The 25,026-nt window shown below is 54.4% G+C and overlaps 1 protein-coding gene across 1 annotated transcript in view; it reads left to right on the top strand.

Moving 5' to 3' along the window:
* LOC125727997 (uncharacterized) overlaps nt 1–20,183 on the top strand; it is a 107,750-nt gene extending 87,567 nt beyond the window's left edge. Inside the window, exon 3 of the mRNA XM_049005019.1 lies at nt 19,582–20,183. Coding sequence (XP_048860976.1) covers nt 19,582–19,631 — 50 coding nt within the window. The 3' untranslated portion in view covers nt 19,632–20,183. The remainder of the gene's footprint in view (nt 1–19,581) is intronic.
* The last annotated feature ends 4,843 nt before the right edge of the window (nt 20,184–25,026 follow it).

The following is a 25,026-nucleotide window of genomic DNA, read 5'->3' as shown; positions in this document are numbered from 1 at the left end:
CATCATGGGTAAACTGGAAAACGGAGGGCTACTTCGTGGCTGTCGCGCTCCTCTGTGCCTGCGTTAGCCAGGGGCAACTGTGATATTACACAGACTTTCTAGTCAATCTGCTGCGTCGTTATTCTGTCCGGCGGAGTGACTCTGGCCGTAAGACAGCCTTTTTGAAATACCACTGGCCCTGATGGCAGGCAGGCTGCTCTCTTATTCGCCGTCAGGGGCCTGTTGTAAATAAACAGTCCACATTGATGTTATCATTCCTGATTTACCGATAGTGTGGTGCTCACACATAATCCAGGCTGTCACAGTAAGCTGTTGAAATATACAGTCGTGTTGTACGTGTCATCAATTCAAAAAACATACGGGAACTTCATCAGGCTTGTATTTTAATCAGGTTGGCCCTTCAGGTTTACTGTGCGTGGTGCTCTGGGTTGGTACTGGTTGGTCGTAGAGGCTGGCCAGGTGTAGCTCTCCACGTTGTTCGTGTCCGGTCTTCCAACCAGACTGCGTATGACCAGCGCTTGTGTCATGTGCCTGAAATTGAAAATGAACCGAATTTAAGTATGCATGTCAGTGTATGTCTGCGATATTTCAGCAGCACCTTCCCAAAATCCCTGGTGTGGCTTTGTGAGCCATGACCTAAGCTGACAGGAAGTAGCTGGAATCTTACTGTCTCTCTGCTGTATGCCCCCCCCGGCACGGATCTCACTTTTAACACAGCGGTGTTTTTTCCCGTTGTTCTGCACGCTTGAGAGGAGCTCTTAGTGGACGGCATTAACTTTTCATGTCCCGCAAGATGCCGCATGAAAAGCATATTTGGAAGTGGGGCCTGTCTGTCAGTTTGCTTTTGACATGCCGCTGGAGACGAGGTGTAACACGCTGTATTTGTGAATCTGGATGTACGTCCCTTTTTCCCACCATTTTAAAGCCAGGAGGATCCCTGGCATCAGGATAGCTGGCCTGTTCCCGGCCTGGAGCGCGCTCCCCGCGTTCGGCTGCAGGGGGCTCGGTCGCTGGCATGCTGTCTTGGCTCTACCAGACTCCCCGCGTCCCCGCGCCACCTGTTCGCTCTCCCCAGGCGTCGCGCTTTGGGGGGGCGACCCGCAGCAGGGCCATGTGGGAGGGGGGTGGCGATAGGTGCCAGGGCCCGGATCACCACCCCCGCAGACAGGCCCATGACCAGACGGGCTGGTCCCTCCTGCTGCCTCACTGCCGATTGACCCTTCCTGTTCGAACCTGCATCCCAGAGGACCCCCATTCCTTGCCTGGGGTCCTCAGAGGTGAGATCTGCTTCCAATGAGGTATCTGGCACTCAAACATCAGCTAAGGAGAGTGGAAGAGAACACGCAGCAGCATCACTGCTAAGGGTGGGGATGTGGGAGGGGCTGAGGATGTGGGAGGGGCTGGGATGAGGGAGGGGTGGGGATATGGGAGAGGTGGGGATGTGGGAGGGATAGGGATGTGGGAGGGGCTGAGATGAGGGAGGGGTGGGATGAAGGAGGAGCCAGATGAGGGAGGGATGGGGATATGGGAAGGGCTGAGATGGGAGGAGGGGCTTCTCCACGCATCCGCGCTGACTCACAGGAGTAATGTCAGGGAGTGGCGTCGCTCCATTGGCACCCCTCATCCCTGCTGGGTAGCCGGGCCGGTATTAGCAGTCCAGATGGACTGTAGAGGAGCTGGTGTTTTTTTAAAGGGACACAGCTCTGACCCAGTCCTCTGAGCAGGGACTGACACCAGGGAGCTCTGGACTCCCGATTCCCCAGACAGTGCGTCCGCTCATATTTTATTATGGAAGAGCCTCAGATTCATTATTGATTAAAAGAACAGGCCTGGATACACACACCTGCTGGCGCACAGTCACTGAGCGCATCAGGGGCCGTAATGAAATCGCTGGTTTCAATAAGAGCTTCCTGCGGCAGCTCTGTATTCTCCCCTTTAGGACGAAAATCAGGAGGCACTCCGTAGAGACGGGCACACGTGTGAAGAGTGACTAAATGACCGGCCTTGATGAAAGCGGACTCGTGTTAGGGGTGCTGGACATGATCTGTCCTTCTGAGAGTATGTGAGAGAAAGAGAGAGAGAGAGGGAAAGCAGTGTGTCTGTGGGAGATAGAGAGGGGGACAGGATAACAGGGTTTAAGTGTCAGTGAGCCCTTTATACTTATTTTATTACTAATTTAATTATCTTAAACTATATCGTCGTATTTCTTTGTAATCTGTTTCTGGCAATATTTTGTAAGTGTATTTATAGCCAACAGAATTTTATTCTGAGTTTGTGTGCATGTGTTCGTGCCCCTGCGTGTGTGTGTGTTTGTTTCTGTCTGTGTATGAGTGTGTGTCTGTACAGGAGGAAGATAATAGGTACCGCGGAGCCTGGGGTTACAGGAGACAGCTGGTGTTCTCTGTTGATATTTGCCTTTAATTTGTACTCGGTAAACCGCGGTGACGTGCGTCGTTTGTCCAGGGCTAGAGGAAGCCTCGCAGCCGGCCCGCCCTTATCATCCCCGCACACTCGTATGCGGAATTGCTTTCACTCTGGGTGGCGTCACATGTGAAGTGTTTCCATGTCATGTGACAGTCATGTGACTCGAGCCTCAACTTCAAATCAAAGTGGGAACCTGGTCTCCTGTCTGATAATCTGTGATTTTTGTTACGTTTTTTTTTTTTTTTTTTGTAGAGCAGACTAAAGGAGGGTGGGGGGGGGACCTGAGCTGCTGTACTTAGCTTTACGTCTATGAGGGGGGCAACCCAGTGTATACAATACGCACAAAATGCATGTCCAGTGTTTCCCTGCGCTCAGGTGTGATGAGATTTTTAAAGCTTCGATCCTTTAGTCTTTGTGGTTCTGCGTTGTGAGTTTAATAATCGCTGTTGACGCGGAACACGAATGTTGTATGAAAGAGATTCGAACTTTCCCGGATGTGTGATGATATTCCTAATGGAGGAGCCTGCATCTGGACAGGGATTATGCTATTGCACTGCTAACGCACAACAGAAAGAGGGAGTGTAGGAACAGCACAGGAACCCCAGGATGAAAGAGAAAACGCTCTCTGTTTGGCAGGCGCCGATGCGTGTCACTGGCTTGGGGGTGGGGGTGGGGGGTGGGGGGCAGAACCTCTCCCTTGCTCCACAATGAGCCACAGCGGCACCGAGCTCGTTCAAGCATTCCAGCGCGTTGCCAGGATGGGGTCAGAGGTCACAGACTATTAAGGGTGTTTATGGGCTCCCGCCTGATCCCCCGACCCCCTGTAACCTCTGAGTCCAGACAGAGGTCTGGACCTTTCGACCACACACCGCCACCGACTCCCCAGCTGTGGCGCGTAATCGCTGGAAAGTGGCTGCTTTCTCCCGGCGCGCCTTCGCATGTCGGGGCCTCGCAGAGGATGGGGTGGCTGGGTAATGAGAAATCGACACGCGGTGTGGGGGGAGAGGGGCCCTGCTTCTGTGTGGCTGATGGATCCCGGGTGTCTTTCACACAGCCTGTTATCTTTTGGGAACCTGTGTGTGAGCACTTTACTGAGGGCTCTGTCTGCTGTGGCCCCACCCTGCATGTTTAGGCTCCCTCTCTTGGGACTCCTGCCTGACTTCCCGGGAGGGGCCAATCCTGCATGTGTGACATCCTCCCCCCATGTGCGCTAACAGTCCGCCATCCCATTCTTCCTCGGCCCTAAACGAATTTATTGGATGCGGGGTGATGGAGCTGCCTGTGACTCAGACCTTGGCTCCCAGTCGTGGCCCCCCCATGGCTCCCTCTCCACCAGATGTCTCCAATCCAGTGGGGGCCACGACCCAGGCCCCCTTAGCGGCGCACTAATACGGCGATAAATCCTGCCCTGCAACAACATTTCCTACTGCGTTCATTGACCCACTGGTGACCTCTTGCCTCAACAACCCCCCCCCCAACCTTACAAACAGAACCCGCCTCTCCACAGCTGAAATACCACCCCCACAGTCTCCTTCCTGCCCCCCACAAGGCATCCCTTAGTGCTGCCACTAAGGGGGCTTGGCTGCCTGATTTGGAGAGGAGCCCCCTCCTCCATATCTGTCTTTATAGCCTTCTCATCTTCACGATTTCTGGATTTGGGGTGAATGTGCAGAACTGTAGAAATGAATATGTTGAGATGAAACAGTAAAATGTACAGATGAACAAGCCACGATGGATAATGTCGCGTGAATAACACAACTGGTGAGCAAAATGCTAGGAATTTTGTTATGTATATGAATTGTGAATTCCTGCCAAGATCAACAAGCAGGTACTGCCTTCACGTGAAGTCAGACGCTGTCTATCTCTTGTTTATTTCTGCATTCATGAGCTAAGAGTATAGAGGAAAGATGGTGCTGCCTGTGTCAGGTCAGGGGTCATAGGTCAGAGGTCAGCACACAGATACACGGAGGGCTTTGTGCATGCTTGGTACTTCTGGGGAAATGGATTGGTCTAAGGAGGTAATTCCAGGTCCTGTCTGGGCCAGTAAGGGTGGTCATGTGATTATAATGGGGGATGGTGCACATGACCTGGTAGCAGGAGAATCCCAGTATTTCCTTGAAGTTTGTTTGAGCCTTTCTACACACACACACACACACACACACACACACACACACACATACACATACACACACACACACACACACACACATACACATACACACACACACACACACACACACACACACACACACCCTTGTGATCCTTATGGAGCAGATGACATAAGAAGATAAGGCCCATCATCCAGCCTCGGAGGAAACTGCCCTGACAACCCCAGAGAGAATCTTCCACTTAATCGTTTTTCACTCTAAATGAGGATCTCACTGTCTTCTGTGAGCAGACTGACCCGTCAGTTCTGGGTGGGGGGGGGGGGGATAACAGCCACTGAGCATCCAAAATGCAAGTCCACATAGCCCACCTCTGCCAGAGCAGCTAACTGATGTGCGTGACCCAGCAAGTGAGAGTGAGGCGAGAGTCCAGCACCCACAATCCTTAGCGCTTCCTCCAAAATAAGGATGCAGCTCTTAGCCGCGTCAAAGGGCCATTTCACCCCAAAACTGAAACTCGACTCTGAACTCCACACACCAATCATATCACTGCACAGGAGATACGAGCGCGAGCGCACAGGAGATACGAGCGCGAGCGCACAGGAGATACGAGCGCGAGCGCACAGGAGATGCGAGCGCACAGGAGATACGAGCGCGAGCGCACAGGAGATACGAGCACGAGCGCACAGGAGATGCGAGCGCACAGGAGATACGAGCGCGAGCGCACAGGAGATACGAGCGCACAGGAGATACGAGCGCACAGGAGATACGAGCGCGAGCGCACAGGAGATACGAGCGCGAGCGCACAGGAGATACGAGCGCACAGGAGATACGAGCATGAGCGCACAGGAGATGCGAGCGCACAGGAGATACGAGCGCGAGCGCACAGGAGATACGAGCGCACAGGAGATACGAGCGCACAGGAGATACGAGCGCACAGGAGATCCCCGGCACTCTTCTGCACCGTCATATGACTGGTGTGTGGAATTCAGGAGAAGAAAATACTTCCTGTATTACACTGCTCAATAGAAAGTCTGTGGATGGTCTTGAGTAACCAGTCCATGATTTCTGGTAGGAGATCTTGCTGTTGAATGTATTCTTAATGCTTTAATGACCACAGGAAGAATGTCATTCACTCCTATTACATTCGAGCGAAACCTGACATTTCTACAGCTGATATCTCCAAAACTAGGCATCTCCCAGCAGAACAACCTAGATGAACAGATAGCACTAAACCCCTCAAAAACATGTTTTTTTTTTTTTGGGATGAACTGGCCCTTTAAGGCACCACGACCCTGGCTGCCCTGCACACATCCCGCAGAACCGCTTTATTCAAATTAGCGCGGAGAACCTCATTTTTCGAACCACTCCAGGTCACATATGTATCTCAGCAGGATGCGCGTGGAAGGGCAGCGCTGCGAGCATGATTAGCGCATAAGCAGAGGGCGTCTCGCTGCACTTCATGCGACTTATTCACAGCGACACTGTTCCCCTGCTTTATGAAGCGGCCCTCAGTGGGGATCCGGCTCACGGCTGAGAGAGCACGCAAGGTCACGACCGCCGAGCCTCTGTGAACTCCCTCGGTGTGGATAACAGCCTGCGAATGGATGTCAGACCGCGTCGCCAGAGGGAAACAGAGGGAAAACGCTCAAAATCGATTTATCACAGCGCACCTGCCTTTCTGCCCTGGTGAGGTGCTAAGACCTAACCATGATGTCACCAGTCTGGTGCCTGTGGAGGGGATCTGGGCACTGCTGTGAGACAGATTTTAATGCAGGCACTGGACAGGACAGCTGCAATGCGGGGGGTCCTTTCTCGCTTGCCAGTGGACCAGTTCATTAAGGGCAGATGGGTCCTTTTTAATGAGCCTGCCAGCACTCTGAATGAGATCAATGGGCAGAGATGAAGACAGCTGTGGCCGGGTGGCCCGTGTCACGGTCTCGTTTGCAGTCTCTAGCGGTGGTTAGACATCGCCTGTGTTTCGGCACCACGCTCGTGAAGCTGTTGGCTGGCAGGTGGGATGCCTGGACCTCCGCACAGCCCTCTCCTCGGCCCTGTGGCTCCAGCCGGTTTGTTCAGTAATAGCATCCGATGACTCCGGCATCACCTCGGAGCAGCTCGCGTTTGGAGAGCCGAGATGGCAGCAGAGAACAGCGCGCTCCACTGTCTCACTCCATACGCCCTGTTCCGTGTACAACCCCAGCCTGGAGCTCCGGTGTCTTTGTCCCGCCATCAAAGCCACATTTCGGGCTTCATATGCATCAGAAACAGACTCCTCCCGCCCCCAGCCTCAAGGGCAATGGGTTTTAGCAACAGCAGCAGACCTTGGGCCAAACAGAGAGAACTTTCCTTTTTTGCTAAAAACATTTTTCTTTTTTTGTCGTTGTTTGTTCTTTGGCTACTGTATATGGTTGATGATGCTGTCACAGAAGGCCTTTGGTGACCATAGCAACCGCCTCCAGAGCTGTGGGAGGGTATCACTCAGAAGGGTCAGGGGACAAGTCGTGCACAGCCGGAAGGCAGGGGGGGCTTCCTGGGATTCCCCCTTGGGGACTCCCTGTGGTTTAAAGCTTCCTGTTTGCCTGAGTGGGCGTATTCCATAGCCTCAAGAGTGTCACTGGCAGGGATGACCTGAGGGGCTGAATGTGCAATATTTTCTTCCGTAATCGTTTATCCGGTACAGCGTCATGGGGAGGCCTGGAGCCCGTCCCGGAAAGCGCAGGGCGGAGGGACACCCTGAACGGGATCCCAATCCATCGCACGCGGGCTCACACCGTGGGTGGTTCATGGACACCTACGTAACTACAGAGGGCAGAATTCAGAGTGACTGGTGTGTGTGACAGGAGAAGAACATGCAGGCTACATACACTTACACACACACACACACACACACACACACAGCCGAGGTCGGGGGTTTTCGGGGTGCTGGGATAAAATGAATTTGAATCAGAGGCGGACGACCTTCGCAACATGATCATCGAACTGCATGAAAATCGTGATGCATCCAAACGTGCTTATGCAAATAGGCACCTCGCTCTAAGAGCGGGCAGAGCAGGAATTGTAATCTCTGATGATTCCCTGTGAAATGCAGCTGTGTGTCTCCTAGAGCTCAGCCATAATTAGGTCCTATCGCTGGAATCAACAGAGGAAAATAATTACATGAAAGCCTTCTGTTCTGCGCCGAGCTCTGGGAAAATGGCGTCCGCCGCGGGGGGGTCCCCGTGTCGGGGATCTTAGCTAAATGGATCCCATACTTCGAGGGGGAGCTTTGTGCTTAGGCACAGTGTGTACGGCGCACATGGAGCGGCACCATCCCTGCCGGCCAGGTGGAGAGCTGCATCCGTCACCTCTGATCAAACAGCAGAATACACAGGCCTTTGTTCTGTCCCAGCACAATGTCGTTTTGAAGCCTCAGATAGCCTCAGATGGCTGTCAAATGAGAGGTGCCTTTGTTTGGTCATGTGGTGCAGTTAGGAGGCATTGCGGGGAGACACAGGGCCTCTGAATCTACAGTGGGCGGGACTTGTGTTTGTTGCCACCTGGTTAAACCAATGGGAGATTCTAAAATAACCAGTGAAGAGTGGGTTAAATCAGTCAGGGACTCAGACAACATGGCAGCTACACCCACTGGGGGGCACCTCATTTAAATGAGGTTTTATACTCAGGAGAATGTAAATGCTACCGTAAATATTGAAAGTCTGTATTGGATATGTTCACCTTTCTGTTAACTTGTTTGTAAAAAGAAGTCAGTACCTTTTTAGAAATCGGTCTGTCATTGCATTTCGATTGAGGGGACAAGTCAATATGCTGTGCCTGTGATCAGAAGGTTGCTGGTTCAAATCCCAGTTCTCTTGGCTGGCAGGGTAATGTCGAGACGCTTACCCTCGATTGCTCCGGATCTGGCTGACGCTGCAGTGGGGCCCTGAAAGGTCTCCCCCTTCCGGGCCTGAGAGCCGGGCTGCGTGGGGGTCCATGGCGAAAGCCTCATCTTCCGTGGGAGAAACGGACTGTGTCACCGCTGCACAGTAACAGTCCTGTGGAAGTCGGTCACCTCCCAGCTCCGTTAATTATCGCTGCGGCGACGGCAGGACAGAGGCGAGGAAGGAGGCAGCGGCGGAGCAGTGCAGGAGCAGTCGGCCACTCTCCCCTTTCACACGCCGGGACACACGTGCACTGCTGCCAGAGTCTTTATCTCTCTGCTCTGAGATTAAATGGGCCATTGTGTTGCCTCTCGACTGGGGAATGAGCGCCAGCCCCAGACAGAGTAGTTGTCACCCGCCGGCCTTATCGGTGGGGCAGAGCGGGGCGGGGGGCAGGGGTGCCGCCTGGTCCTGCCCCGGGGCCGTCTTATTTTCCCCTCCTACATTCTTGCCTTTGTCATCATTCCCGGCTTTTTTTCCGCAACTGGCCCACTTAGCCACACGCATTTCTTGCGTGCAGCCATCAGCAGAACCTGTCGCATCGCCTGCCGCATCCCCCACAGCCCCCATTAGCGGCTGCACGTGATTGAATTTGTGTTCGCCTGGCTTGTTTAACAGGGTAGGCAACAATTAGCATTGCGCCTGCCTCATCGAATCTAGAGTCAAGCAGAGCAGGGGGCACACGGTCATGGGGGGGGTACTGCGGGGGGGGGGGGGGGGGCGGGAGGGGCAGCATGCTCTGCATCGCTTCCCTGGCCGGCTTTGCTTAGCAGTTGTTTTATCGCTCGCTTGCACCTGCCCCTCACACAGACCCTGACAAATCTCTCGTTCTGCCACGTAGCTGCCCAGCTCCTGTTGCACCAGGGCCGAGGTGGGGGCCTGTTACCGAGACAGTATGTGTCACCCTCTCAAGCAGGGAGTACCTGACCCTTGGCGGCTGCAGTAATGGGCTGCTGGATGGAGCTCCGATGTGACCTGCTGTCCTTTGAAGGACCTTGGGGCCACAGGGAACCTCTCAAGAACAATGGGCCTCCCCCCCTTTGAAGGGGCCCTGTAGTGCAACACACAGATGGTGCGTGGAGATAGCCGTCACTGGGCCTACTGATCCAAGGAAGCCTTCATAAGTCATCCTGAAGGACCTCTGTCACAGGGGCCATTTATCTCTCCCCGCTCTGAACGGCTGTTGGAACTTTTCTGCCATTTCTGCTCTTAGGAAAGCACAGCCTCCTCCTATCAGCATGGACCTGGGCCCGTCTAAGCTTCGCCTTCTGCGGTATTTTGTTGTCGATGGTACCAATTCGTCAGAGCGGAAGACGGCATGTGCTTCGGCCAGCTAAGCCCCCGTAAATGAGTATTAATCGCTGGCTGAAAGCATCCCTCCTATATCCGGAACTATGGATTTTCCCTGCTCAGGCAACGCCTCAGGAGACCACCGGCGGCGGAAAGATCCTTGAAATCCCAGCGTCAGCTAATTTGTTTTCAATAGGTTTCAATCGATGGAGCGGCGGTTTCAGGAAGGTGGAGGGAGTGGAGCGGTAATTGTCCAAAATAAATCACTTTGCCCTTGAATGGCAGAGGGGCTGATCTGTGGGCTCCTGTGGTAAATTAGCAGGAGGGCTAACCGTCCACCTCAGGGGACGTCCGGCGAGGGAGGCGGGGGTGGCAGCAGCCAGCTAATCAACCAGCATTTGTTGCGGAGGGTCTGTGCTTTAATTAGTGAGCAGGAGGCTCGTGTCTCGCATACACCTGACTGTCAACCTTCTGGGCACCTCTGGCACGTCGGAATGGAGAGCTCTGCCCGGTCCGTGCCGCGCCCACCGCCCGCCGTTCAGCAGATGTCTCTGCATGTCTTAATGCACGTGGACGATCTTTTAATGGTGCTGGCGCCCTGTGATTAGCACCTCGCTACTTCTCATTAACCTCTAACGAGCGCCGCGACCGGTCCCTCCGGGGCTCGTCGAAATATTATTCTTGCAGAAAACTGCCGACTCCAGAGGTGCCGCCGGCCCCATTAGCGCAGCTGTGAGTCGCTAACCCTTTCACCGTCAGCCGCTTGGGCTCCTGCCGAGGGAACTTCCTGTTCCTCCATAGCACTTCCGGCTCCTGCTGCCATCCTCGGGGACCGGGCGAGCACTGTCCCGCCGCTTCGAAAGGTGCTGTCGGGGGTAGCCTGGAAACTGGTGATGTCACAGGCGACAGGAGCAAGGCTGGGTTAGGCGCGCATCAGCTGGTTAACGAGTCACACCGTTTGCTAACGGCCAGTCGATTTCCCTGGAGGTTTTTTGTTAACCGTGTGCTGTGAAGGAGATTCGCAGTGAAGCACAAACATTCACTGACTACACCAAGATCTAACTGGGAGAAAAGTATACAATCTAAATAAAAAATGAAAATCGCTGTACTGGCATCTTTTCCAGAGTGGACTCCAGCCTCTTGCCCCATGCCAGGGATTGAGCCCAGTGCCCCCACAGCCCTGACCAGGATAAGCAGCTAGAGGATGGATAGATGGATGGGACAAAAAAAATCACAATATATCAACACTACTGTCCCCAACAAACATCAGGATTCAAGCATCAGAAATCTTCTTGTATATATGTGTGTGTATCTTGGAGTGAGGAATGCAGCTCGTATTGATGTAAGAGTCGTATTAACTATTGTTTCACTGTGTTAAGGTGACTCATCATACTGCCATCAGTTAAGCATCAGTCCCCTGCCTAACCAGTCACTCCTACCCTGGTGACGAATGTCCATACGGTCGTATTATAACTGAGGACAGTTGAGCAGCAGCCCGTCAGCTCATGGCTAAGAAATGCACAGCTCTTCATCACTACTTGTCCTGTAAGCGACTTAAAAGGAAATAAAACTAGGGGGAAAAAAAAACAGACGACATCAATTTTGAGAATTTGCATGCAAATACTCGGGCCGTGTTTGATTAACGGTGAAAGCGTGAAGTAAATCTGATGGCTTTCAAGCTGCCAGTTTGATGCTCGGCTGGCTGCTCCGGCAGACTGCTGACAAGCAGCTCGTCCTGTCAGTCTGCCTCCTCCTCCACCGCCGCTTAAACGCTGCTTTATAGCGCCCATCTTTAAAAACATGGAATTACCCCACCCTCCTGGAAGGCAAGACAAATTGCTGGCATTTCTTCTTGGTGGGCGTCTGTTGTCTCTCTGCTCTGCCCAAGGCGGATTTTCTGTTGTTTGCCGACTGAGCGTGCACGCGCTCCTGTGTGTGTGTGTGTGTGTGAGTTTGTGTGTGTCTGTGTGTGTGGGCTCCCGCGTTTGTACATCCCATGCGTCTGACAGGAGAGGCGAGCTGTTGTGGTCTCCATGCCGATATATCGATCTGAGGGGGGGCGTTTTTATTGTCTCCTCCCCGCCAGTGCAATTTTCAGGCGCCTCCTCTCTTTTTAGCTCGGAAATCGGCAAGAGGCTCCACCCTTTTGTGCCCATTTGTGCCCCCCCCCCCCCCCCCAAAAGCGCTTGCACTCTTCAATGCCTAAAATGCGCTGCTAACAACAAAAACCAGAATCCCGTATTTTGGAATCCCACGAAGGAGCGCTGGGTTGTGTCGCCTGTCCTCCAACATGCTGCCCTGGAGACGTCGCTGTCATCAATTTTATGTCCCGTCTCGGGTAGATCTATCCTGCCGTAAGTCAGCTTTGAGTGGAATTTATGGAGAAGCGAATATTAACGGCGTGGCCATCGTAAATTCGATGACATCACCGCCGCGTGGGAAATCGATGCGGCACTGGAGTCGCTCATGATCTCGCCGCCGTATCGGTAATCTCCGGGGCTAATTGAAGGTCCAAGAGGCAGCGGCTGTATATATCTCAGGCAGCCGGTGCTTTTTAACACGCCTGTCCCTGTGATACGCTCAGCCGATCCAGCCGGCCAGACGGGAAATCGATGGCCTTCTATTCACTCGCCGAGCCCCTTTTCCGCAGCTGCCCTTCCAGAGTCGGGGGCAGCTTCCGCCCCTGAACCGGTGTCCATCTGTGTTTAGGTCAAGGGGCTGACCTGCCCCGGGATCGATCCGCCAGCAGAGATGGGGACAGTTAAGGTTATTACAACCCACTGCATAAAGGCCCCCGTGTCTCCATGGCGCCTGCTGTCATGTGACGGGGCCAGTGAGGAGGCTCACGCACACCCACATGTGACTTGGAAGGAGTTTTGATCGAGGGAATTATTCAAAAACCCGGAAACCCCTCCCTGCCACCCCCAGACAGCCTCTTTAGGGTGATCTGCTGCCGCAGGAAGCTCATTTCATGTCCTTCACGGCCATAAATGCAGCGCCATCTCGGCAAAACTGATGATAGGAGCAGAGAGCAGGAGAGAGAGCGGAACGTGACCGTGGAGCGACTTCCTGCTTGCGGGCCATGCTGGTGAGGCTCTCCCTTCTCTCTTTAATCAGCGGTACGGCGGTGCAGGAAACGCATGACAGATCTGCTGGGGGGGGGGGTGGATCCTGCAATGAGCAGCTCTCAAACGAGACCCCCCCCCCCCAACTTGTGGTACTGCTGGTGATGCATCCAGCCTGTAAGCTGGTTATAATGGCATTAGTTAAACGGTCATTAGCGTCAGTACTGGCAGCATTACCTCTGGGGGGGGGTCGGGGGTGTAGGCTGCATTCCCCTACCTTACTCTTCCTCACTTCCTCACTCAGATGGCCTCCTTGCTGTGAGGAAATAAAAATTGACACAGAAAGCAAGCTGACAAGTAATTTCAGAGATGGATTGATTCGATTTATTGGGGACTTTTAGGATCTGGGGGCATTTGGCTCCCTCTTCTGCTAAGGGGTGGGGGGGGCATCTGTGTGGTTTATGTAGTGTGAGGTGAGGTAGGGGCTGTAGTTAGGTTATGGGGGGCACTCGAAACGGCCACTGCCCCTCCAGGACAGCAGGGATCGGTGGTGCCCCGATGGAGCCCCCATACAGCCCCCCCCGTACCGAACCTGAAGAATGGCAGCCCCACAGTAAAGGCACATTACTGTAGTGTGGCTTTGCCCTGTAAATTAGCCCCCCGCATTAATGACTGTTCAGAGAATGCAACTTTAAGCATGTCTGAAGCAGGGATGCCTTTAAGGGGGCCAGGAGGCCGCTAAAAATAAATTGGAGTGGTTTCTTCAGACTCTCAGTTGCAACAGTTGGGGTACGGTGGGGGGGGGATTGTCCTCTGGAACGCTCACCTCTAATGGCTCCTGCTTCTGGAAGTCTGAGTGACTTTTCAATTAAATTCCAATTGAATCGGCGGCGTCGCCCTTAATCAGCGCAAACAGGCCTCTGTAGCCATGGCAGTATTGCCTATTCCAGCCTCCAGGGGGAGCCGCGTCCTACGGTCTACAGCAACTCAGGCAGGGCATTCTGGGTAAGAGAGGCCAGGATGGGTATGGCGTGAAGAGCCTCACTGTAAGCGAGCAGTGGAGGTGGGAGGGGGCGGATGATGACGGCCCGCCCCTGCGCAGTATGGAAACGAAGTGGTGCTTTGTCCACGTTGATTATAGGCAGCTCATAAAAGGGGGCGTTGGGGGGGGGCACTCTTTTCGTATCAAAGGGTGTGCCCTGCTGTCCCGCTGCAGAGGACGGAGGGGCGGTCTGGGGGGAAGGGGACGCTTGTTGAGTTGACAGCAGGACAAACCTTATTTTCCTGGCAGGTGATTAGACTGTTAACTATGTTGTCCTGGGAATGTGGTGTGGGGGGAATGTGGGGGGGGGGGGGGGCAGGGGTATCTATTTGTGCTGCAAACTGAATTTTATACATCTGTGTATCAAACCCCCCCCCGTGACACATGCTCAGCACGCGTACCACGGTGAGTCTGTGTGGACGCGGACAGGATGGTGACCGTTGGTCGGGGGGAAATGGGTGTTGCCTGGGTGACTGTCAGGGCAGGAAGCAGAGCTCTGCTGCCCCCCAAGGTCCTAACGCCCCGCTGATGGCCCCCCCTACACACTACGCACCGTGATGCCTTCTTTCAGAAGCGTGTGCATAATTTGTATTAACTGCCGCTGACTCACCGCAGCCCCAGGGTGCTCAGGCAATCAAAAGAACCACACACGTGTACCCCAGAGTGTGTGTGCTTGAGTGTCTATGTGTGTGTCTACCTGTCTGTGTATAGCTCTGTGTGTCAATGTGCGTGTGTGTATCTGTGTGTGTGTGTCAATGTGCGTGTGTGTATCTGTGTGTGTGTGTGTCAATGTGCGTGTGTGTATCTGTGTGTGTGTGTCAATGTGCGTGTGTGTATCTGTGTGTGTGTGTATCTGTGTGTGTGTGTCAATGTGCGTGTGTGTATGTGTGTGTGTATATCTGTGTGTGTGTATGTGTGTGTGTGTGTGTGTATGTGTGTGTGTATATCTGTGTGTGTGCGTGTGTGTGCGTATGTGTGTGTGTGTGTGTATGTGTGTGTGTATATCTGTGTGTGTGTATGTGTGTGTGTGTGTGTGTGTGTGTGTGTGTGTGTATATCTGTGTGTGTGTATGTGCGTGTGTGTGTGTGTGTGTGTGTGTATATCTGTGTGTGTGTGTGTGTGTGTGTGTGTGTGTGTGTGTCTGCCTGTCTCTGAGACATGAGCAGATTCCCAGGCCTCCATGCAAACCGCTACACATGTTACACTGATGATCCATGACGGCTCCGGCTCAGTAATGAGCACACAAAAGCCCTCAGGCCCCGTCCTCTCTTTCTTCCTCTCTTTCTTCCTCTCTTTTTTCCTCTTTCTTTCTCTCTTTCTCTCCATCTTTTCTCATTCACTTCCCCAGTTACTTAACCGGCCTCGGATTCCACATTGGGCAGCCCCCCCCCCCCCCCACTGATAAAGGAGGCAGGCGGTCAGAGAGGATCCCCGCACCCTGGCACAGCCCTCGGTGCCAAAACGAAAGCCAGCTGGTGCCCGGCAAACACAGGCATCCATTTTGCCTTCCCCGGACAAATGGGGCGGAGGGGGTGTCATCTTCACACCGGACGGGGATGGCCCGGGGCCCTCCAGTGGCCATCCCTGCCTATCGCGCACGCACTTGCCCCCCTGTTTGTTTGCGTTTACTCCGCGCCGGGTCCCGCGGGCGGCTCTGTGGCGGCAGCGGCAGCGGCTCATGAATTATTTAACAGCCAATCGTGGTTCGGCTGCTTTCCCGGCTGATTTATTTTAATGATTCTCAATAAAGGCTCAGGTTACCGTGAAGCGCTCGGCACGGGGAGGGATAATTAATCACCCGGCCGAAGGTATGCGACACACTGTGGGCGGGATGCGCTACGGGTCAGGGCGCGGCGGGCGGGCGGGCGGGGCTGGCGGGGGGGGCAGCCGAAACACGCCGGGCCACGGTTTAGCCTCTGGCCGGCCGCATCCTCCCCCGCACGCCAGCGATACTTCATTAATCCACTCGAGAGGCTCAGTGCCTCGCCAGTCGGCATTGTGTGGAGATTGCAGGGTTTCCTGGGAAAATCCCACCGGCTGCAGTGCAGCTCGGAGCACCATAATCAGGAAATAATATGCAGCACTAGGGAGGGCGGGGGGGGGGGAGGCAACGGCTGCTAACCGATCCTGAGTGTGGGGGGGTAATGGGGTGATTTCCGCTGGAGAAGACAGGCGTGCATTACGTATGGGTTGTTTTGGGGCGGGCGCGTGTGCGGAGGCAGTGCAGGGACCCCAGCCGTGACAGAGGAGCAGGACCCTGGCAGCAGCACAGAGCTCAGCCTTTGATCCTCCGGTGTCCTGGGGTTCGCTGGAGAGCCCGGCCCAGCACTCAGCAGGGGCCGTCTGACCCGGCTCCAGAGCGCCTCGCTTTATCTTGTCTTCCAGGGTGGTGGGTGGGGGGCTGGCAGACCGGTGCGAGGTCGCCCTCCCCAATCTGGTCACACCTCCGGGCTGCATGTCGCAAACCCCCCCCCCACCACTGCTGACAGCCTCGGTCAGGCTCTCTGGCTGCTGGGGCCGTTTATCTCAGCCTTGCAGAACGCTGTTATCGTGTTACCGCTCCGTTGTTACAGCCTTGTCATTTTCCCTCTGCTGCTCCCAGGGAGTGCCCCACCCTAACCCCCCCACGATATATCAGCCCGTGGGTCAGCATGCACGGGGGGGGTTGCGTTTCTCAGATCAGTCCTGTGCTACATGTCTCTGGGTTGACCTTTTGTTTCTGTTTGCGGCTGAAGCACTTTCTCGCTGTCCGCAAGATCCCCTCGCCGTGGTGGGGGGGGGGGAGCGTATTTACATCACGCACACAGGTTTAAAGGGGCAGCTTCACACATGTCCATGTGCAGCTAGCATAATTTAGCCCGCCAGGCCGTGCATGTGGAAATGCACATGCACACACACACACACGCACACACACACACACACACACACACACACGCATAGGTAGGGAATAAAATGTAAAGTCAACAGAATTATTCCGCTGCTGCTGCAGGTCGGGCTCCCCGGATGCTCCTGCACACTCGTTCTCCCTAATTGGGCCCCGTTAGTGTCATCCTCAGCAGGAGGGGCCAGGGGGAGACTGTGGGGGGGCAGAATGAGTCGAGCGGGTCGCCCCCACCTCCAGGGCTCGTTTTATTCATAGCGGTGGAGGAACGACGCACTTAACCACCCCCCAGCTCGCAACACGGCGGGAGAGTGTTCTGCAATTCTCCGGCTTACCCATGGGAGAACTTGGCGTTCTGGAGCATGGGGCGGGGTCAGCACATCCAGCTCAGGTCTAGCAGACTCGCCCCCCCATGTCATGCCCACAGGCGGAGGTAGACACCACAAAAGAACCATATTTATCCCACAACGCATCACCTACAGCAGACAGCACCTACACCACACAGTACCTGCATCATGTAGCACCTGTGCCACAAAGCACCTACACCACACAGTACCTGCACCATGCCTCACCTACACCACACAGCACCTAGTCCACGCAGCACCTATACCACACAGCACCTAGTCCACGCAGTACCTATACCACGCAACGCATAAACCACGCAGCAACTACACCATGCAGCACCTATACCACACAGCACCTGCAGAATACATTACCTACACTGCATAGTTATAGGGTCATTCTAAGGATGCTTTGCACGCTGCACTCACAACACACAGCACCTACACCATGTAGCCCCTATACCACGTAGCTCGTAGTACACGCACAGCACCTACAGTACACATCACTTACATTGCATAGTTATAGGGTCATTCAAAGGATGGTTTGCACGCTGCACTCACAGCGAGGTGTGAGTGGTCCGTGTATTTACCGATGGGTGTCTGCAGGAGCCGTGTCTTCTATTAGTGTGACCGCTGGCGTTGTGGAGCCACGTAATCCCTGAACTATGCGTAGCTGGCAAGACCCTTTCAGGAGACACATATCAGGCAGAGTAGGGTGGAAACGGTGGGTTGGGGGGCTGTGGCGGTTATTAATATGGGGGGTACTGACAAGCCACACGGCCTGAGCCTCGACCCAAGCTGTGCCTCTGCTTTGTCTGTTTCTGGGTGGCTGTTGTTTACTGGACCTTTTTGGTTCCTGGGAGGTAATGAGGAGATGAGGTGGTCTCCGGAGTACAGGGGGGGTGCGTGGTTATGTGTGTTTCAGGCTTGACACCCCCTCCCACCCCAGATTCCTTGCTCAGTCAGCAGAGTTCCTGCATCCACCTAGCTGAATAAGAGCCTGTTTGGGGGGGGGGGGGGGGACAATTCCCTAAGGTTGTGTGGCGGGGGAGACATTTGTCAGGTTTTTCATGTGGAAGAGAAAGTTCAGCACCTCTCTGTCCCTGGAGCTGAGCCGGGGTGGGGGTGTCGATTAATTTGGAGGTAGATAATTACAAGGGGTGCATGATGGGATATGGGCACTGCGTCTTTGTGAAAGTGTGCACAGGTGACAGCCTCTGAGTTCATCCCCCAGGAGGAGGAAACTGGGCGACACCATGGCAACACCCTCTCTGGTGACCGGATATCAATCCGAGCAAAGGGACGACCCGAGACGTGGACCTTAGTGGCCGTTCTCTCTGTCTGCACGCCCTGTTCCAATATCTATTTATTCCTGGACAGATTAGTCTTTAAAAGAAGTGGCATAATAGTTAATTACATGCCTATTAGAGTGAAATGAACCCCTCAGCCTGAGTCCCTCTCTCGTCAGCGTCCCCCTACCAGGCAAGATCAATGGGACGGGGTCATGTGAGCAGACAGGCAGCCAATCAGTGGAAGACTTTCTTCTAGACAAAACCCGCGTCCGACGTGTCATTATACGGCAGAGGAGGGCTCTGCAGATCTTTCCGAACGTTGCATTAAAATTTGCAAATAAGCTCGGGGTGCTCACCGGCGGTTATTATTAGAGCGAGTCGGAGGCTTTTGTTGCTGAAAGGCTTTTTGTGTCTCTGCAATGACATGTTTTAAAGTCAGAGAGGGAAAGAACATCTACTCTGTGCTCCTGTCTGATCGTCGACTCCATCATCTCGAGGGAGCTCTGTGCGGAGGGTGAGCGTGGGCGTTTGTCTGACATCACTGCTGAATGGTCAGCTTCCCTGAGGCGAGCCAATCCTGCACAAAGGGGGCGTTTCTGATAGCCCCGCCCCCTGGACACACCACAACGTGAGTGTGAACCGGCCATCAGGAGCGTTAGTATCTCTTCCGGGTTTTCCCCCGACCCTCAAGGCCCCCCTCACCTCCCGGGCTTCTTTTCAGCCCCTCCCACTGGGAATCTCCTCACCATGCACGCTCACCTTTACCCCTTTGTTTGCCGTGTTCGGGGCCTGTCTTCTCGCCGCCGCTCCACGCCACACACCTGCCCCGAGGCAGCTAGTCACAAATTTGGTAACCAAATCAGACGTGCATTAAGGAGCTTCTGACTTGGCCATGTTTTAATGTACAGCAGGCAGGGGCGGGTGCCCGTGGAGCCCGGGCCGCTGGTAGAGCTCTGCAGCACTGGCGTTGGGGTGGCGGGGGGGGGACACCAATGCAGCATTTCGGGAATCGAGGTGTGTGGTGTTTGCTCTGACCACGTACCCCCCCCCCACGTGCACCGACTGTCACTTTGCATCAGCTGACAGGTCAGAATCCCCCTCAATCCCTGTCATGTGTCCTCTCCCCCCTCATCATTTTTTCTCTTTTTTTTTCATGCTTCCCCCCCCTGCCAACCCCGTGGCCCGGCGCCCCCTCTGGCTGCCCATCGCCACCCTACACAGGTGAGTACCCCTTTCCATTCTCTTATCTCACGGCTTCCTGGGTGACTTAACAAGCCAGCAAAGTACAGGGGCTTGTCCCCCACCTGCTTGCAGGGAGGAGGGGTGAATACGCCCTGGCTTTGAGGACACCGTGTGGCATATCTTGCCTCAAGGCCCGTCCTGTGGGCCGGCGCTAACTGGTGGTCTGTCAGCGGGGGGTGGGATAGGGGGGTGCAGTTGAAGCAGCCTGGATTGCCTGTAGCAGGTCTGCATCTGAGGCACCATGAGGCGGATCTCTGATAACCCTGCAGAGGAGCTGCTCCAATCTCCTGTCCACCACGGCATTGTGGGACCTGACAGCTATGCTTCCACACCCCCCCCGTGAGCTAGTCTGCTAGTGTTAGAGGCTCTGTGTGTGTCTGTGTATGTGTTTCAATGTTGCATTGTGGGGACCAAAATGATAAAAAAAACTATTATTTTGAAATTCTGGGGACCTTCTTCTCTATCCCCTCCAGTAGAAACTGAATTTTATAAAAATCTGTGACTGCATGGGGAATGTTTTTTGTTTGGTTACTTATAGTTAAAGTTAGGGCTGGGTAGGGGTTAGGGTCGTCATTGCTGGGATTAGGGTTTGTGCGCGTGTGTGTGTGTGTGTGTGTGTCTGTGTGTGTGAGACTGAAGACTGAAGGGGAAAGTCTTTCCTCTCAAGAGCATCTGACAGGAAACAGTAGCCCAAATGAACAGGGGCCAGGTGCTACAGACAAACAAGGCATGAATTAGTGATGGGGACCATGCCCCCCCCCATGACACAGGCCTGGGGGGGATCCCACCACACTCACACACACACAGACACACGGCGTCCCCCGGAGGTGTGGCAGATGCTCTCTTGTGACACAGCAGCGGATCTGATCCCGAAACCGCCTGCTGGTGAGCTGCTCTCGCTTCTTACGTGTCCTGCCTGTCGTTATGGGCAGGCCTGCCTGTCTGTGCCTGTGGAACCAGCCGTGCTGGTCAGTATTTACAGCCCGTATTCGCCCTCTCCACACAGCACGCCCGTACGGTTATTGCGCGCCGTTGTTCACAGTCTGTACATCGTTGTAAATTTATCCGCCATTTGCATGTGTGAATATGACTCTAAAGTCATTAGTAGTTCTGCGGTTACTGGTATGATATAAATATTTAAAGGACAGCGGTCCTGCTCACTTCTGACCTTTTCTAAGCCACTTTTGATTAAGTGATTTATTATTTTATTTTTTTTTAGGCATCACAACAATCATTTGACCTCTGCAGGAGTAAGTGCGTAATTATTATCGTGCTTAAGTGCGGTAATGAATTAGCCCGTGTTAATTGATTTATTTATTTCTTTGCCGCTGCCTTTATTTTAGCGAGTAATTAGGCCTTGCTGTTGTTTGGGCTGGGAAGGCGGTCTGACAGCAGGGAGAAGAGGTGTACAGTCATCTCACCGGAGGCGCGTGTCTGCGTAGCTCACAGCCACACTAATTGGCCTGGTATTGATATCTTTTAATCCGGGACTCGGGGGAGCTATTTTAGTTATAGATGTAAGCGTCGGTTTGCTAATGACGCCGGATGATGCCCGTAGACTTCGCCTCTAATGGTTTATCGACCGGCAGCGTGGTCGTGATTAAATTTTCAGACGCGGGAGCGGCGCAGCGTGGGACGTTGGTGCGGAAACAGTCGAATTACCGCCGTTTTGTCCTATTTAAAGTTTATTTTTAGATTTGTTACTGCCACGGGTACGGCACTGGGCCGCTTCCGCGGCTGACGTCAGCTCAGCGCCGCCGTTGTCACCGTCGCCTGGGGGGGGGTGGAGATGCAGGGAGGGGCGAAGGGGCTGCCGTGTGATGGCCAGGCCGTTTGGCGAGAGACGGATGAGGAGCAACCCAAGGGGGCATGAGCACAAGGGGAAAACAACCTTCTCTGTCATTCATGGCAGAGCAGGGGTCTTCTTCGTTCCCTGAGCCGGGCAGGCACATGGTCAGCTCCTGGGTCACATGACATGGGACCTTTGACCTGTGACGTATGAGTGTTTGACAAACCCGGTGCTGCGGCAGCCCAGGTTGTGATGCGGCTTCGGATTATTCCGGACACTCGGGATCCGGAAATACCCCCGGGTACACTCACACGTGCAAACTCACACACGCACACTCACACACACACACTCACGCGCCCAACAGCAGCGGGTAGACTGCAGGAGGGGCACACACATCAAAAGGGGGGCGGTATCATCGGGTTACCAAGCTGTTACCCCTCCACACACCCTCAATGGACACTCTTATTCTCAATAGGCTTGGATCAGTACCCTCCCTCCCCCCCCCGACCCCGAGGTGAAAGGAGCAATTAGCAGTGTTGCTAAGAGACCACAAGCCTCACGTTTCTGTAAGCAGGAATGCGGAGCTGCATGTGACCAGCGGGATGGAGGGGGTCAGCGGTCCTCCTGCTCTTCTGAGGCGAGCTGCATTGTGATCTGGGTCAGCAGAGAACTGGACTGGGGGGGTCACTGGGCCGAGGGGCAGTGTGCAAGGGCAGCAAGCTGGGACCAGCTGATCTCCTCCGGGCCTGATCAGACCGCATAAAGCCTCCAAACCTGACATCCATTCATCAGCACCCCACCCGCACCCCAACGCCCCCTCTTTGCTGGGATTAAAATTACATCCACGTGCCGCATATCAAAGGTAACACATGCCGCCATAGGCAGCGAGATCGGAGCCACAGAGCACCATGGCCACTGTACCCCTCCTCAATCTGCAGTGCCTTGTGGGTAAAGCAACAGAGAGCTGAGCCTCGGAGCTCTCACTGCGGACAGAAAGGCACGCGATGCAGCTACACTTATATCAGCAGCTGTGGAGACAAAGCAGGTGGCTTGGGGCTCCGGGGGGGGGGGGGGGGGGGGAGGGTGGGGGTTGGAGCCAGTTTTGGACTCCATTTGCAAACCATGAAACTTGCATGAGAGGCGAACCCTGGTGGATCAGCGGCCTGGTTAACTGCGGCAGTGCCAGTGGGCAGGCAGTTCCACCCTCCTCACCTATGGCATGCCGTGTTGGTGGGTTTGCAGTTCGCAGTTGCATTGTGACATGGTCGTGTGACACCCCCCCCCCGTACCTCTTTTGCCTGTTCGGTTCAGGTCCCTTCCATCGCTCCCCCCCCCACATCACCCATGCATCAGGCTGGTGAACCAGGGCCCCCCCTTTTGACACCTCGACCTCAAACTCAACCCCAAACCGAGCAAGTTGTTAGCATCTTTTTTTTATCTGAATGTTGTGCCCCCCCACCCACCCCCGCCCCCCAAACATATCTGAACAGCTTGCCGGTGTGACCCGTGACTGCGCCTCGCCAAATGATGGAACCATAATTACAGGGTTATTGCTGCCTGTGCTGATGGGTAATGACACATTTGCAAATTAATTCTTTGAGCTCGGCTACAATTAGCATATGGAGGGAGATTTACTTCCAGCCACCCCTGGAGTCATTGGGTAATCAAGAGCAGAATTTAATAAGAAGCCACGGGGGGCCCGGGGGGGGTCAGCTCAGTTAATCATCTTTTGTTCGTGGCGCATGCACCCCCAGATCCTCTGATTGAGCCCCCCGTTCGTGACACGAGCGTCCCCTCTGATTTTGGAGGACTTAATGAAGCGGATCAAAGGCGAATTTGTCAGGAGGAGAAGGTGTATCGAGAGGCAGGATCGATGTTCCTGGGTGGAATGGGTCCTCAAAAGCGCGCCCAGCGAACAGATGGCGGGGGGGGGGGGGGGGCGCGGCCGCTTTTTAACGCGTCAAGGGTTTGTGGGGGGGGCAGAGGCAGCTTTAACCTGAAAATCCCCCTTCCAGGTGAGGATGCTATTCAGCGGGCTGCATGTCTGACCAGGCCTCCTCATTAATGTCACTGACTCCTACAGCCACACAGGGGGCCCCGTAACTTACAGGAGGGGAGTGTGGTGCTGGTGGCTGCTGGATGTGGGGTCCAAGTCCCCGACAGCAGCACCGTGTGGACATGAACGCTAGGGTAGCTGCACTTACACACACACACACACACACACACACACACACATACGCACACACACACACACATACGCGCACACACACACACACATACGCACACACGCACACACACACACACACACACACACACACACACACACACGTAGGGTATACCTATCCTTATGGGGCCCACTCATTTACTTCTATGGGAAAAATGCTAACTATGACAACCTTAACCCCCACCCTGCCCTAACCATAACCATAAGTAACCAAGCAAAATGCAAGAGTTTTTGCGTTTTTAACTTTTTCATAGCAGTCACTGATTTTTATAAAATAGAGTTTTCCCTTATGGGGACCTGGAAACCGACATTGTGTCCCCATAAGGATAGGTTATACCCGCTCACACACACACACACACACACACACACACACACACACACCTGCGCACGTGTGGCTTCGACTAGGAGGTGAAAAAAAGAAAAGAAAACAGACGTGAGAAACGGGAGAAATCCCAAATGCCCCCCTCACATTTCCTGCCCCCCCCGGGTGCCGGAGGCAGATTAAGCGCTGTGTTATCAGCTCCAGGAGCTGCCAAGCCAGATAGAGACAGCCGCTTCCATGCGATCGGGGTGAGGGCGGTGGGGGGGAGGGGGGGGGGCAGCCACTTTCTAGATAGCCGGCTCTGGTGCCCCCCCCCCCCACACCATCCGCCATTTATGCCAGCTCTCTCTGGGCTCTTTCTAGAACGCTCCGTCATCCCATCTCATCAAAGTCCCCTGTCCAGGGGAACCATCTGCATGAATACACCCCCCCAGGCTCATCCTGTGGCTGAAAGGGGGTCTGTCTTCATGGGGCAAGGGGGCAGGGATGTGGGGGTATGCTGCTTACAGGGTACTTGGGTTACTATCCCCACAACAACCAACCCCCCCCCCCACAACACACACACACACACACACACACACAAGCCGTCATGCCTCTGTAGTTGAGCCAAGAACTTATCCCCACGCCCCCTCCTCGTGAAGCATCATGGATTTGGTTAATAATGTTGTGCCTGTTTCAGGGGGAGATGCATTATGGGTAATGAGGGTTACAGTCCTTTACTCATTGGCTTTTTAATGTAGCTGATATTCTCCGCCAGCGTCTGCAGGCCGCTCTTACATGTGCTTTTCCTGTCTCTCTCTCTCGGGCCAAGCGGAGCGAATCGATTAGGCTCAGAGAGACCCAGGGGGAGTCAGCTAAACCCATTTCTGGGGTGTGAGACATCTCCGAACCCAGCACGCAGGCTGTTTGGGCGTGTTCCTGGCAGGCGGGGGGATGGCTAAGGAGAGCCCTCCTAAATAAGCCTTTGATCTGCAATTCTGCTCCCCCTCCCTGCTGACCCCGTCCCCCCACGTAATCTCCCAGAAGGCAAAGGCAGGCGAGGAAGTCCAGGGTGAGAGAAATGCTCCTGCTTGGAACGCGGCCGCAGTG

This window comes from Brienomyrus brachyistius, unplaced genomic scaffold, assembly GCF_023856365.1.
Source record: "Brienomyrus brachyistius isolate T26 unplaced genomic scaffold, BBRACH_0.4 scaffold142, whole genome shotgun sequence".
Classification (NCBI taxonomy): Eukaryota; Metazoa; Chordata; class Actinopteri; order Osteoglossiformes; family Mormyridae; genus Brienomyrus; species Brienomyrus brachyistius.
This window is presented reverse-complemented; position numbering and strand designations above follow the sequence as displayed.